The sequence below is a fragment of the Amblyomma mixtum genome, chromosome 8 (assembly GCF_055824585.1).
Source record: "Amblyomma mixtum isolate Tamu chromosome 8, ASM5582458v1, whole genome shotgun sequence".
Lineage (NCBI taxonomy): Eukaryota > Metazoa > Arthropoda > Arachnida > Ixodida > Ixodidae > Amblyomma > Amblyomma mixtum.
Genome location: NC_143019.1, coordinates 143,033,313 through 143,047,481, shown reverse-complemented (window position 1 = coordinate 143,047,481; position 14,169 = coordinate 143,033,313). Strand labels below are relative to the sequence as shown.

The 14,169-nt window shown below is 50.8% G+C and overlaps 1 protein-coding gene across 1 annotated transcript in view; it reads right to left on the bottom strand.

Moving 5' to 3' along the window:
* LOC149334678 (uncharacterized) overlaps positions 1-14,169 on the bottom strand; it is a 186,825-nt gene that overhangs the window by 94,178 nt on the left and 78,478 nt on the right. The window contains exon 3 of the mRNA XM_089555289.1: positions 9,516-9,590. Within this exon, the coding sequence (XP_089411415.1) occupies positions 9,516-9,590 (75 nt within the window). The remainder of the gene's footprint in view (positions 1-9,515; positions 9,591-14,169) is intronic.

Below are 14,169 nucleotides of genomic sequence, written 5' to 3'. Positions count from 1 at the left end.
GGAATACATCTGTATGAGATGGTAGTCTCATGTGGCAACCATCTGGATTTCCGCCGCGCGGCGACAAACATGGCGGCGCCCGTCGAAGCCGGACCTCTCGCTTCGGACTGAATTCTCGTTGTTGCTGCCTTTTTCAATGCGTTCACTGGCCATAAATGGGGCGCCTGTCTTTCGCTTCGTCTCATCTCGCCTATAAGAAAACATATAAGAGATAAATTTGCTTTATTTTAATAATTAGAGTGATGATTCTGCCGCTCCTAGGCTTAAGTGGAGAGTCGGTTTGTTTACAGCAATGGTTCCCGTCCTGACGACCAGATGGCGCCACTATAGGCTGAGTTTATTTTTGCGTCTCTGCTAGCATACGCTGAACTAAAAGTGGGAATGTGCCTGCGTTTTGAGTACGTGTAACTATAAATATTCATGTGATTTACAGAAAAAGCGAGCGGTACGCCTTCTACAGTTTACTAGAACAAAACGTGCGTTTCTCTGACATTGGGGCATACAAATGGTACGTAGTATATTCACTTATGCTTCTACAAAAAAAGACTACCACTTTCTTGAACAAAATGAACGTTTGGGGTCGCCACCATGCTTTTTTACACGACTTTTAACGCCGAAATAAAATATAAATTCCTTCCTAAACCGGGCGCAGACCCCTCGTTATTGATGTTATAGGGTGCCAACTACCAGAATATGCCATTATTTATACACTCATCTAGATGAGTAGACTGACCCTTTAAGAAAATTTCTAGAAGCGCACTGGCAATTAGTCGCAGCCAGTTCTCTGACGCTCCTCATGCATTGCCGCCGAAATAGCACTATAAGCGGCAGAGACGAACCAATTGCGGCCGGCGGAGAACGAACTGTGGCCAGACCGAGTTGGCGGAATCCGCAAGTGATCGCGCCCTGTGATTGAAATCAATTTTCGGGCTTAGGTTTTGGTAACAGTGATGCATTTTGTATCACGAAGCACTACCTTGTCAATGTGGTTCTACTTAAAATTCCATTTCATTGTCTTTTTAAATGTGCACACTCTTTAACCTCCTCCTCCGTTCTCCTCTCTGCGTGCAAATAAGCATATCACGTTGAAGAAATTGAAATTCGACATTCCCTCTGTAGTTACAAAGTGGGGGGGGGGGGGGGGAAATCCGACTGTGCGGCTTGCCCGTGCCCTCCCCCCCGCCACCGGATACGGGCCGGTGTAGTTTCGGCTACAGGCTTTGTCCCGGTGCGACGCCAGCGGTGGGGATGAGACGGCCAAGACCCATCCTCTGGGGATGCAAAACACCATGGGAGTGGCAGCGACTCCCAGGCGACTGTGAGGGCCAGTCGCGCGTGTGAGGTCCGATGCTTGAGCGGAGGCAGGCCTGGGTTTATACTCAGGTTGGACCTACGAAATCCGGCCCGGAAGGCATGTCAAAACGCCAAAAGGTTTTCAAATACATGCTACCTTCCTCCGCACGCGGGGGCGTGCAAGCCTGGCTACCGACGCGTCGGTTTCTGGTTACGGAGAAACCAGGTCCGCGCGGGGGTTTATAGTGGCCAGGCTCTGAGGAAACGCTGCCTCGGGGAAGCGGCCTCACGGCCGGCCGCAGGCTTAACCGCCTGCGGGACGCCAGGGGATGGCGGCCTAGTACAGCCTCGGAAGAGTCTGACAAAAACCGTCGATGTTGTGGAATACCGGTGTAGTAGGCCCGGGCCATCTCACCCTAAGCCACGTTCTTGGTTAGTGGCCCGGTCGCCTGGCCTTGAACACTCTCTCCTCAGTAGGAAAAGAGCAAGCTAGGGGAGGAAATAAGTGCATGGTTGGTTGGATGGAAGCACAGATAGGTCCCCGCGGATTGGGTTCTACTGGCCCGAGCACATCACACATACTTTCGGTGTCCGAAAAACCGCGAAAAGCACTCGACGGCTAGTAGCCGGCAGGTGGGAAAAGCCCCCTAGTGGCGTGGAGGAGCCCCAGGTAGTTACTGACCCCGTGTTAGGTTTTCCTGTCTCCGACGGTCGGAGCCCGTTGCGTATGGTGGGTGGTCGGGCATCCCGCGAGTGGGGCCGCACCATTCGGCGATGCTCTCGATGCTCTCCCTGCCCTGGCCAGGCAGGCCAGCAATGGAGTCGAGACAATCGAAGGATCTGAACAAAAACCTCGCTGTCCCCATTCCCAGCCTTTGTCCCAACCCGTTCCCTACAACCACTTTTCCCATCCACTTGCCCTTCCCTTCCGCTACTGCCCAGGGGAGATCAGAGGAGTCTGCCCGGGCCCGCTCCCCCGGCTGTAGGTCGCTATAGTAGCTTATTCCCTTTTATTTTATTTTTCCACCCACGGGTGGCGAAAGTACAATTTGCCTACGGGCCTATTCTTTTATTTTCCAATTGGGTTAAGCCTGTTGTACGTACGTGGTGCAGGCAGGGGCTTATTATTTTTATTTCCTTTTGGTTGCCCCAACCTATCGAATGTAGTTTCAAAGTGCACCGCCCGTGTGAGTGCGCAAGTGTAAAAAATGACATGAAATTTTCGGCATTACAAGAACAACTGCAACCGAGTTTAGCGTAGTGGCAGGAACGCGGTTCAGGTTTTGTCGCTCTACGAGGAACGACGAAGAAATTTAGTTAAAATTATAGGCACCGCACCCTTGTAGACTAAAAGCAACCTCTTTTTCACTGACCGCCATCCTTGGCGAATCCTTCCATTTGCGAAATTGAGGGACGGAGTTGACAACGCCTCTGTGAGAGACCTTCTGTATAAGCTTGCTGAACGACCCGCGTTTTGGACGGTAAATCTTTAGCCAGCAGGGCAGGCTTCCGAGCACAGTGTGTTACCCTATATTCTGAAGACATAAAACTACGCAGCAGGCAGGACACAGAAAAGATGCAGACAGGACGAGCGTAGACTAACTGATTTATTGGTCGAAAACAACCTTCCTTCAAGAGCAACGCATGCGCAACCAAACTTAACGCCCAAAGCAAAAGTACACAATCTAATCAACCCAAAAAGTCAAGTTCCTTTTGACACAGGTGAAGTGATGCCTCGCTAACACATTTTTCCGCACCCTATCTAGCAATTTGGCATGCTTCAAAGATCTCGCATGCCTTCTTGTCCTTCGCGCAGCCTATAATCTTCGTTTGCTTGAAAAGCGGCGTACAAAATACTTGTTTCTTCTTGTCATTGATCTTACAAGGCTGGCAGTGCCTTGCTAAATGCTGCCCACCGTGCTGGCTCAAAGAGTTACTGTGCTCCCGAAGGCGTTTATTAATGCAGCGCCCCGTCTGCCCTACATATACGGAACCACAGCTGAATGGGATCTCGTAGATAACTCCCATCTTACAGTCTACAAACTTAGGTCTGTGGTTGACTCCGCACCCTACTTTCTTTTGCAGGTTATTGTTAGTTAATCGGCATAAACGAGACAGTTTACATGGGGCGGAAAAGAACACACTGACACCAAATTTCCCTCCCACCTTCTTCAAACCGTGCGAGGTCTTGTGGACATAAGGAAGGACTTCAAACTTCCTCCTCTCGCTTTCAGTGAGTTCTTGTTGGTTTTGTTTCAACCGTAGGGGTTTTAGCAAAGATTCTGCAACAGCTTTCAGAACAGCAGTAGGAAAACCCGCAGAGTAAAGCCGGTCTACATGACTGGTAAAACTACATTTCGCCATGTATGGACATGACTTGACAAGCGAGGATCTTAAACATTAGGTTGTGATTCCCCTTTTTACGAGCTTTGAGCGGCACGAATCAAAAGGTAGAGGAGCCTTCTTAGATCTTGGTAAATAGGCCCAGCATAGATGGCCTTCTGTATGAAAAAACAATTTGAAGTCTAAAAACTATAAACAAGCGCTTTCCGGGAGCTCAAAAGCAAAATTTACATCAGTGGCTGCGGATTTGAAGGTCGCTAAAATTTCATTCGCAATCATTTGTAGACTATCGTCAGGGTTAATATTCAAAAGGATTACAAAATCGTCAACGTATCTGACCACATGCGTGATCCAGTCATCAGTGAGAACGCACGAAAGTTCAGTGTCAATTTGAGCTAAAAATATCTCAGTTAGAATAGGCGCCACGCTCGAACCTATTCAGATACCTCGCCGTTGTACATAAAACTTGTCCTTAAAAGATACAATCGTAGAAGAAAGATAGAGTTTCAGCAATTCAAGAAAACCATCGATTGAAATGCCGCAAGTATTCAGGAAGGACACCACTCGCGAACGTTCGATGCAGTTGCGGACCGCGAGGAACAACTTGTCGTGGGGCACTCGGTAGAACAGTTCCTCAATGTCTATTGAGAAACCTGAGTTGATACTTGACGACTTATCACAAAACATTTTAACCAAGCATCAGAGCTACTGATCTTGTACGGATCTTCAAGTGTCGGGCTCTTGAGGTGTCGTTTCAGGTACCTGCTGACAATTACTTGCCAAGTACCTCTTTCCGTCACGATGGCTCGAAACGGACACTCCGATTTGTGGCTCTTTGCACTGAAGAATACCGTGAGAACATGTACCTTGTTCTTCTCGACTTCATTCTTCAGGCGTTCAAGTTTTAAGTTCTCAAGAAGGGCCACCGCCTTGGCCTTGGCTTCATTTGGCTTTTGAGTCGGTGGGCGGTAGACGTTTTTACCAGTTTTACCAGTCAAGTAGACAGGCTTTACACTGCGGGTTTTCCTCCTGCTCTTCTGAAAGCTTTTGCAGAATCTTTGCTGAAAAGCCTACGGTTTAAGCAAAACCAACAAGAACTCACTGAAAGCGAGAGGAGGAAGTTTGAAGTCCTTCCTTATGTCCACAAGACCTCGCACGGTTTGAAGAAGGTGGGAGGGAAATTTGGTGTCAGTGTGTTCTCTTCCGCCCCATGTAAACTGTCTCGTTTATGCCGATTAACAAACAATAACCTGCAAAAGAAAGTAGTGCGCGGAGTCAACCACAGACCGAAGTTTGTAGCCTGTAAGATGGGAGCTATCTACGAGATCCCATTCAGCTGTGGTTCCGTATATGTAGGGCAGACGGGGCGCTGCATAAATATACGCCTTCTGGAGCACAATAACTCTTTGAGCCAGCACGGTGGGCAGCATTTTGCAAGGCACTGCCAGTCTTGTAAGATCAATGACAAGAAGAAACAAGTATCTTGTACGCCGTTTTTCAAGCAAACGAAGATTATAGGCTGCGCGAAGGACAAGAAGGCACGCGAGATCTTTGAAGCCTGGCAAATTGCTAGATACGGTGCGGAAAAATGTGTTAGCGAGGCATCAATTCACCTGTATCAGAAGGAACTTGACTTTTTGGGTTGATAAGATTGTGTACTTTTGCTTTGGGCGTTAAGTTTGGTTCCGCATGCGTTGCTCTTAGAAGGAAGGTCGTTTTTCGTCCAATAAATCAGTTGTTAGTCTACGCTCGTCCTGTCTGCATCTTTTCTGTGTCCTGTCTCCTGCGTAGTTTTATGTCTTCAGAATGCCTTACCAACTAGCCTCCCATCACACACTTCTAGAATTCGTTTCCCTGTAACCTGTGCTGTCTCCAGAAATCATAGCAGGCCACCGTCGCTCAATACCATTGTTCCTTTCAACACTACACTTCCAGAAAAAAAAACCTTGTTTGTAAGCACAAAATGCTTTTATTCCTATTGGCGACGAACCCAGGCGAATGTCACACTGAAATGTCGACTCCTCAACTCAAGTGGGAATTTTTGGAAACTCTTAAGTTGACCGCACGAATAAAATTTAACACAAAACGTATCTTCCCAGCGCCTCGACCGTAATTTGAACTGACACCCGAGCAAAGAAAGTAGCTGCGTTTCTCTTAGATTCACATCATTCTGCAAGCTCTAAATTCTTCTTCAAGGATAGCTGCCGGGCCAGATGGTATATGATATCATAGAAAAACAGCGCGCTTACATGGCACAGGGTCTCTTCTTTTTTTCTTTCGTGTGTAAGCGCACTATTTTTCGGTGATATGGAAATTCTGCCTTATTCCATATTCTACTTATCCAGCCCTTGGAGGTACATGTGCGGGGTCAAGATCGCCTAAATAGAGGGGACACACGAGTGAGTTCAGCGCTGTGTGTGTCGTTTCTCCTTCGTACTGTTTAGTGCGCTGGTTTATCTTCATCATGAATCGCTACCAACCAACCCACTTCCTTCAACATTACACAGCCAGCAGCTAATACCGAGCGCTGCACTGGCAAAGCCAACACACAATTAAACCCTACGCAACTAAAACCAGGGCAAGAAGAGATGACGCATCAGCAATGACAACCGGTTCGATGGAAATTCACTCTCCTCGCTATTTCCTCTAATTCCTTTATATCATGATACTGCCTGTTTTATGGCGCGAGAACAGCTATGTACAAAGAGCGCGATGCCTCACGGCATTTTGCTTGTACATGGTGGCATCAAAGGCGCATTTGCCAAGCATTTCATCCCCCATAAGCCGACCAACAGGCCATGGGGAAACTTGCAACAAATGTATCACCGGTGGGTACATGGCAGCACAAGGGGTCGAATCCCGAGCTTCCGCATGCGATGCGCATGTGAAACCACTAAACCTCCGCTGCGGCACCGCTTCATCCTTATCACGCCATCCTTTGTCATCATCATCATGAGCCTGACTCAGCCCACTGCAGGGCAAAGGCCTCTCCTATGTCTCTCCAACTGACCATGTCCTTTGCTAGCTGCGGCCAAAGTATCCAAACAAAATTCTTGACCTCATCCGGCCACCTATCTTTCTGCCGCGACCTGCTACGCTTGCCTTCTCTTGGAATCCACTCCGATACCCTTAAAAGGACTAGCGGTTATCTTGCCTTCGCGTCACATGCCCTGCCCAAGCCCATTACTTAACCTTGATTTCGATTAGGATGTCTTTAATCGCGTTTCTTCCGTCACTCACTGTGCACGCTTCCGATCACTTAACGCTGCACCTATAGTTTTTCTTTTCATAGATCGTTGCATTGTACTTAACCTGAAACCTCCTGGTTAGCCTCCACGTTTCTGCCCCATAGGGAAGTACCGGTAAGATGCCGCTGCTGTATACATTTATGTGAGGAATATTGGTAAAATGCCATTCATAATAGAACCTTCCATATGCGCCCCACGGCATTGTTATTCTTCTAGTTATTTCTCTCTAATGATCCGGACCAGCGGTCAATGCCTGCCGTCAGTAGACGTATTCGCTAACCACTTCCAGCACCTCGCTACCAATTGCGAGCTGCTGTTTCCTTCCGAGAATGTTGCACGTAGTTTGGTTTTCTGCATGTTCATTTTGAGACCCACCGTTCTGCTTCCCCTGTCTATCACTGATTATGCTTTTCAGCTAATCTTCTGAGTGACTTAGCATGGCAATCTCATCAGTGAATTGCCAATTACTTAGGTGTTCTCGATTAACTGTCTTCCTCAACTGCTCCCAATCCTGACCTCGAAACAGCTCCTGGAAACCGGCGTTGAATAACATTGGCGAGATGTCTTCGTGCCTGACGCCTTGTGTAAATGCTGTAGGTTAACAGTTGCCAGAGATTACATCAGCGGACGCTGAACCGAGAGCACCGCTATGAGCGCCTATTCAGTTTGCTCAAGAAAGCAAAGGGCTACGGGGACGGGATGGTCACGTAACCGTATGTACCCCACCCGAAGGCAGCAGCGGTAGCTCGAGGCGCACTTGCTATTCCGCTCCCCAGACCGTGTTAGACGTCACACCGGCTGTGGGTATCTCCCCTTAACCTTTCCTGGTCGCATTGCTTTTTCCTATAACGTCAGCATCGACGCCTCGCTCGCGGCTGATGTGCATCTGTCGCTGTAAAAGGTCCCGCAGGAGGCACTGCAACTTTCCTTGACGTTTTTATACCTACTAGCGGCAGGCTGTCTACATAAGCGGATGTTGAGTTATCGTATATTATATTGAAAGCAAACTTTCAATCATTTCTTGTGCATTGCAGGCAACTGCGCGCATTTCAAATTCGCACCATATTTTCAGAGAGCCTCTATTTACCACATGTGTTTCAGGAGAATTTAGCAGCCTCCATATTAGAAATCAGGTATTTTATGCCAAGTACGAAAGCACAAAATAATATTTCTCAGAACAGTGACAATGGTAGCGCGTCCTCCGCTATTTTTTAGCAAAAGATTTCGACGCCGACTAAAAATGTCAATTTATTTTTCCGAAATAGATCACCAGTGGCGCCCGGTGAGCAGCGGTGATATACAAGCATTCCGGAGGGCGGGGAGGAGGGACATGTAGATTTTCAAAAAAGGAAAATAATTTGCACAATACACAGGCGAATAATTTCAGATCTGCTGGCACAGCAAAATTTTTTGGGATGCTTGAAATTTTACTATCTCCCACGTGCGCAAAAGTCGAGCAATAGCGCTGCGAATCACTCTAAGAAGTGGTTTCATCCACTAGTTTTGTTAAAAAAAAGTGGTAGACATTTGTACGAATGGCTTTGAAAAAGTCCTGAAATGTGCTACATATCTTTAATCCAGTCGCTTCGACGTATAAGGAAACCTGCGTTAGATCGAAGAATGGATCCAACAAATACTAGTAAGCAGCTTTAATTAAAAAGGTAGAGAAGCACGAAAATGTTTCAATGCTTTTTTTCCTTGCCAAAATTCGAAGAGTCGAACTGTATCAGAGCTCGGGAAAATACACGGAGGAACAAGGAATTGTGTTAGAGAAAAAAAAGATCACCCTTCGCTTTGTTTCAAAGCTGAGTACAGTTTGTTTCAGAACAGAGTATGTACTCTGAGTATAGTTTTCAGCGCGCAATACTATGACAGACATATACACAATTTTCCATTTCCCAGGCCCCACCGCGGTGGCTCAGTGGTATGGCGCTCGGCTGCCGACCCGAAAAACGTGGGTTCGATCCCGGTCGCGGCGGTTGAATTTCTATGAAGGCGAAATTCTAGAGGCCACAGTACTGTGCGATGTCAGTGCACGTTAAAGATCCCCAGGCGGTCGAAATTTCCGGAGCCCTTCACTACGGCGTCCCTCATAGCCTGAGTTGCTTTGGGACGTTAAAACCCAATAAACCAAACCTAATCGTTTCCCGGGTCTGACTCCCGATTTCCTAGGGAAATGCCTCTGTACTAAAAGGATTAATACAGTTATTCGCGTCTATTAGCACACTTAGGAAGTAATTTTTTACATGCGTCTAAAAAAATAAACCGTCTGTGTGGTCCATTCAAAAACTCACGAATTCGCTTTTCTGAGGTAGTTATGAGACTTAAGCGTAAAAATATCGGTTTTAAGTAAAAATCATAAATGGCACATGCTTTCGTTAACATGGGGTGAGGCACCTTCCTTTTATAATGGGCTGTTTACAAATTGTGCCGTATGCCACGCTCTGCCTATCTTGCCTTTTTCCGTACCGGGCAGTAGTTGTGAAAAATAGGCTCTGGTAAACGTTCACCACCAGGGTATCTGCAGCTTTAGTACTGTTTCCAGGGCTGTGCAATAAGGAATTTTTATACGAAGTAGTTTTTCTTGCGCCACACGCGAAGTGCAGAGGGTACATGGTAGCGCATACTCACACAGATGTCTTCTGCTTGGCACATAGATCCCCAAACGAGGAAATCAGCCATGATGAGCTTGCACGTCCGCCAACACTGCAAAGCAAAATGATAACTGTAGTTATCAGTGCGAAACCATTTTTGCCATGGGTAAACCGCAACCCAATTATTTTGCGATGTTTGTGGGTTTGTTGAAAGCGAAATAAATAAATAAAAATAAATGAAACAAATATTGCCCTTACTGCTTCGAATCCGCGGCGGCGCGAGCAGAGCAGCTTTGCCGCCCAGTGCACGAGAGCAGTAGGCTAACACTGCACCTTTCTTTTGTGTTTATAGCACGGAATCACACCCACCCTCACAGGCTTCAAGCCCGACGTGACCAGGTCGCAGCCGATCTCGCCTAGTGTTAAACTGTAAACAGCCCCACGCTGTTTATTGCAGATACACGCCTTCATCAACTTTCACCTGCAGAGCGAAGATTCGAAAAGAGAATTCTCTGTCTTCAGCGTCGTCGCCATCATTCACGCAATTTTACTACATGTTGATAGGCCGACTGCGGCCTATCAACATGTGTTTTTCCTGCTTCACCTTTTCTGGATGCTCCGCCACTTCTGGACGCAGTGGTCGATTCCGTCTGGAAACGAGGGACTGAAGAGAGCAGATCTCGGGCGCTCGCTTCCCGGTTTTTCGCTGCTTCGTCTTCGCCGCGTCGCGCCAGTCTTCTCCTAGCTGCCGGCGCGGCCGGTTGTGCGCGGTGGTCGCTCCGTCGAGTTTGCGCGCCCCGCGGCCACGGCGTGTGCCGCCGGTGCCCGCGGCCCTCCGCCATCCTGTGCTCTCTGTGATTGCGTGTGCCCTGCTCCTTGGAACCTTGGTCCTTGGATTACCTGTCCTGATCAGCTGTTCCACGGCCCTACCTCCACCCCAGCCTGATTATTCGTCTTAGGTTGTCATTTTAGGACGCTTGAACGATATGGTTGTCACGCATGTGTTTTCAGGGTGTGAAGAAGGTATAACAAGCAGTGTTTATTTGAAATAAAGATTAATTGTAAGTCGGCGCTTGTCCCTTGTCCCGGTGCTTTGCGCTGTTCCGTCACAAACAAAGCCGCCTGGTGTGGAGCCCCTCCAGAGCCTCTTCAGGACCCTTCCCAGCCAGTCGCTGTAACAGGTTTTTCCATTCCCTCTAGCCTTTTGCTCGTCCTTCTTCCGCGGGTTTCAACATCTTTTGAATTTGTCTCTTCATTAGTTCTTCCGTTTTACCTACCCTCTTACTAATCCCTCTAAGCGCGGCTTTCTGCACGCATTTACTTCGTCTCTACAGTCGTTTTTTTCTCCCCATTTTCTCTATCGTTTCTCTTTTTTTACGAATTTACTTGTCGCTTTGTCAAGTTTCTTCTTTTCTCCCAAGGGTTCTCTTCTTGTTGTTTTGTTATTCTCATTGCTTTTTTCCGCAGTTCTTCCTGCGCCCTTCTCAACCCCCCCCCCCCCTTTAACCGACTACTTTCCACCACAAGCCTTCCTCTCCCATTTTCTCGTTCAATCCCCTTTTTACCACAGCTCTCCCTCCCTTCCCTCAGTCTCACTTTCGGCGGGGTTCTCCGCCCGCTCGTTTTCTGTGTTTTTTTTTCTGTTTCCTGTGCTTGAAACTCGCACGGGAGCCCCATGCCACTATCGAGTACAACACCGCGAGCAACGAGCCGGTCGCTGGCACGAGCCACCCCTTCCGCAGCCCAAGGCGCACATCTTCACTCCAGCGGTCCGCCAGCATGGCCTGTGACGCGGGTGTCTTCCTCCACCACCTCCGCCTGCGTGTAGGGGCCCTTCCGGAGGAGGTCGACAAGGGCCAACGCGTCTTCAAAACGCCGGACTTTCCAGACCCTTTCAAGGCCCCTCCTCGCCCTTCAGCAACCTGTGGCCAGACAGACGCTAGCCCGCTGGACACCCCTCTAGCTCCAGGCCGCAATCGCCCGAGCGCAGGCCTTCTCCTTCACCGGCCGTCACTCTCCAGCGGGCCCAGTTCCTGAAGGACCACCGGGAGCAACCCCCAGGTCCCATGCGACAGCCCAAGAAACCCCGGCGCACCAAGCCAAAGCCTCTCCTGGACACGGCAATAGAGGACTCGCCCACAGTGAATCTCCAGGAAGCAGTGACCACACCACCTGAACATTCACTGCCCCCTTTCTCCCCTGCAGAAGGACCGTTCCTGCCCGCGGTGCAGCACCAGCTGGGTGGTGCCCCGGTCACCCGCCTGGACGCTCCCACTGCAGAGGTTCACCCTGCAGGAAAGACCACGGGAGAGAAGTCCGAAGCCCTGGAGAACTGATCATCGCGCCCAGTCAGCTTTTCATGCTGTGTCCTCCAGCACAAGTGCTGCAATTGCACCGGAGCTCCACCGTGAGGAATCTCTCCTCTCGCCCTCCGTACGGGGCCCTTCGGAGGTAGTTACAGAGCTTTCGCTTTCTCACCCCCCCCCCCTCTACTGTCGCGGCAGCGAGGACCAACGCGGAGCAGGGGCCTGGATCCAGGTTCTGGATCCAAGCCTCCGGCGGCTCGGACAGTCCCGGCTCACCACAGTCCTCTTCCGGCCCCTCGAGAGGTCAGACGCGCACAAGCGCAAAAAACACGGACAGAGAAAGAGACTTGTACAACACGAACGCTTTGTCCAAGAGCTCGTGTTGTCGAAGTCTCTTTCTCTGTCCGTGTTTTTTGCGCTTGTACGTATCTGCTATGAACCAACTATAGCCCAAAGGTCTGTGCTCCTGACCTCCAGAGGTCCCTCTCTCTCTCTGGGACCTCGTGACGGACTTCAGCTCCTTCCTCTACACCCAGCCTGGTGTCATGGAGGTCCGGATCGACCGGAAGCGGAACATCATCGCTGCAGATGTTTCCAGCGAAGAGTCCAGGGCTGCTCTCCTGGGCCTCAGCTCCCTGCTGTCCACGCTGGTTCGGGCTTTTGAGGCCTCCCGTCCTGAAGGCTGCACGGGACCATCTTCGGCGTCGACCCAGAGGTGACTGCCACGGACGTCGCAGACACCATCGAGGCCACGGTCGACATCCTGGGCATCCGGCGCCGTGGCCACATCGTCCCCGTTCGCTTTGCGGCCCCCCCCCCCCCCCCCCCCCCGGACCAGGTTCAGATCGCCGGGATGCAGTTCCGGGTTCGCCCCTTCAAAGCCCGGCCCCTGCTGTGCTCCCTGTGCGGGGGCTAGAACCATGTAGCCGCATCCTGCACTAGACCACAGCGATGCACTTTCTGCACCGGCGAACACCGCCACAGGGACTGCACGGCTGAAGTCCCTCGGTGCCTCCGCTGCGGCTGGCGCCATCGTGCTGCGGATCCTATCTGTCCCCGTTGGAAGGAGCAGAGTCAGGTAAACACTGTTCTCCGCAGGACTGCTGACCCGGGAGCCCGACGTGCAGCCATGGCCTAGATCTGCCATCGGCAGCAGCCCATCAGGGAACCAGGGTCCGGGACATCCAGGGTCACTGGAGGGCTCAGCTACGCTACGACCCTGCAGTCACGGAGCTCCAGGCCCTCCCGCCCCACTGTCCAGGTCCCAGCCCGGACGCCTGCTCATGACGTCCAACAGACGGCGACTGCCACCTTGCGGCTCGCCGTGTAATCCCTCCTGCCGTAGCTTCCCCCTACCTCAGGGGCCCGCAAGCTGTGCATGGCTGCTGTCGCTGCCGAGAGCCCTACCGACCGCCATCATGGCTCACCGTAACGTAACCACCTCAAGGCCACGTGTCATGCAGTGGAATGTGAATTCCCTGCGTGCACACCTCAAAGATCTAAAAGATCTCGTTTTGCAGGGCTCCCTAGACTACAGTGTGCTGGCACTTCAGGAGTCCCGGATCCCTGCCCAACTGTCCCGCCTTTCCAGGGTACCCGGGCCACTCATGCTGCTCCTTCCAGGACTGTAGTGACGCGCCCTGCCTGGAAGAAGGTGACCCTTAGGAGAGATCCCGCACGGCCATCTAGGTCAGGAACGGTATCCCCCACACAGCCCTGGCACTCGAAGACCCTGACCTGGGCCCCTTAGAGATCTGTGCATTGCGCGTCCGAATGGGCAACACGGACACCTCAGTGGCCTCGGTTTACCTCCCTCCCAGTGTGCCTTGGGATCCTTCCTGCCTCACGGCCCTTCATGCACGTCTTGGTAAGGATGTCCTAATCTGTGGCGATTTCAATTCTCATCACAGGGGCTGGGGTAGCCGAACCACGACCGCCAGAGGCAGGAAACTCCTGGACGCCATCGCCGCTGCCAGTCTTCGGGTCCTACATCCCACGGCCCCTACCTTCATCCGTACGGGACCTTCGTCCATCATCGACCTCGCCCTGCTGTCGGACGCCTACCACTACTCCTGGGAAAGAGCAGCGGACTCCCTGTGCTCGGACGACTTCCCCATCTTCCTGAACCCTTCCACTGGAAGGCGGCGGACATAAAGAGTCCAGAAACTCACCAAGTGGCCCTTGTACAGGGAACTTGTAAAGGACATTCCCCATGCAATATACTTCCTGGCTCTCCTTCCTTGCACCGAGGAGGCAGATCACCTCTGCCAGGCAGGCCCTCATCATCATCATCGTCATCAGCCTGACTACGCCCACTGCAGGGTAAAGGCCTCTCCCATGTCTCTCCAATTAACCCTGTCCTTCGCAGGCCGCGTCCACCATATT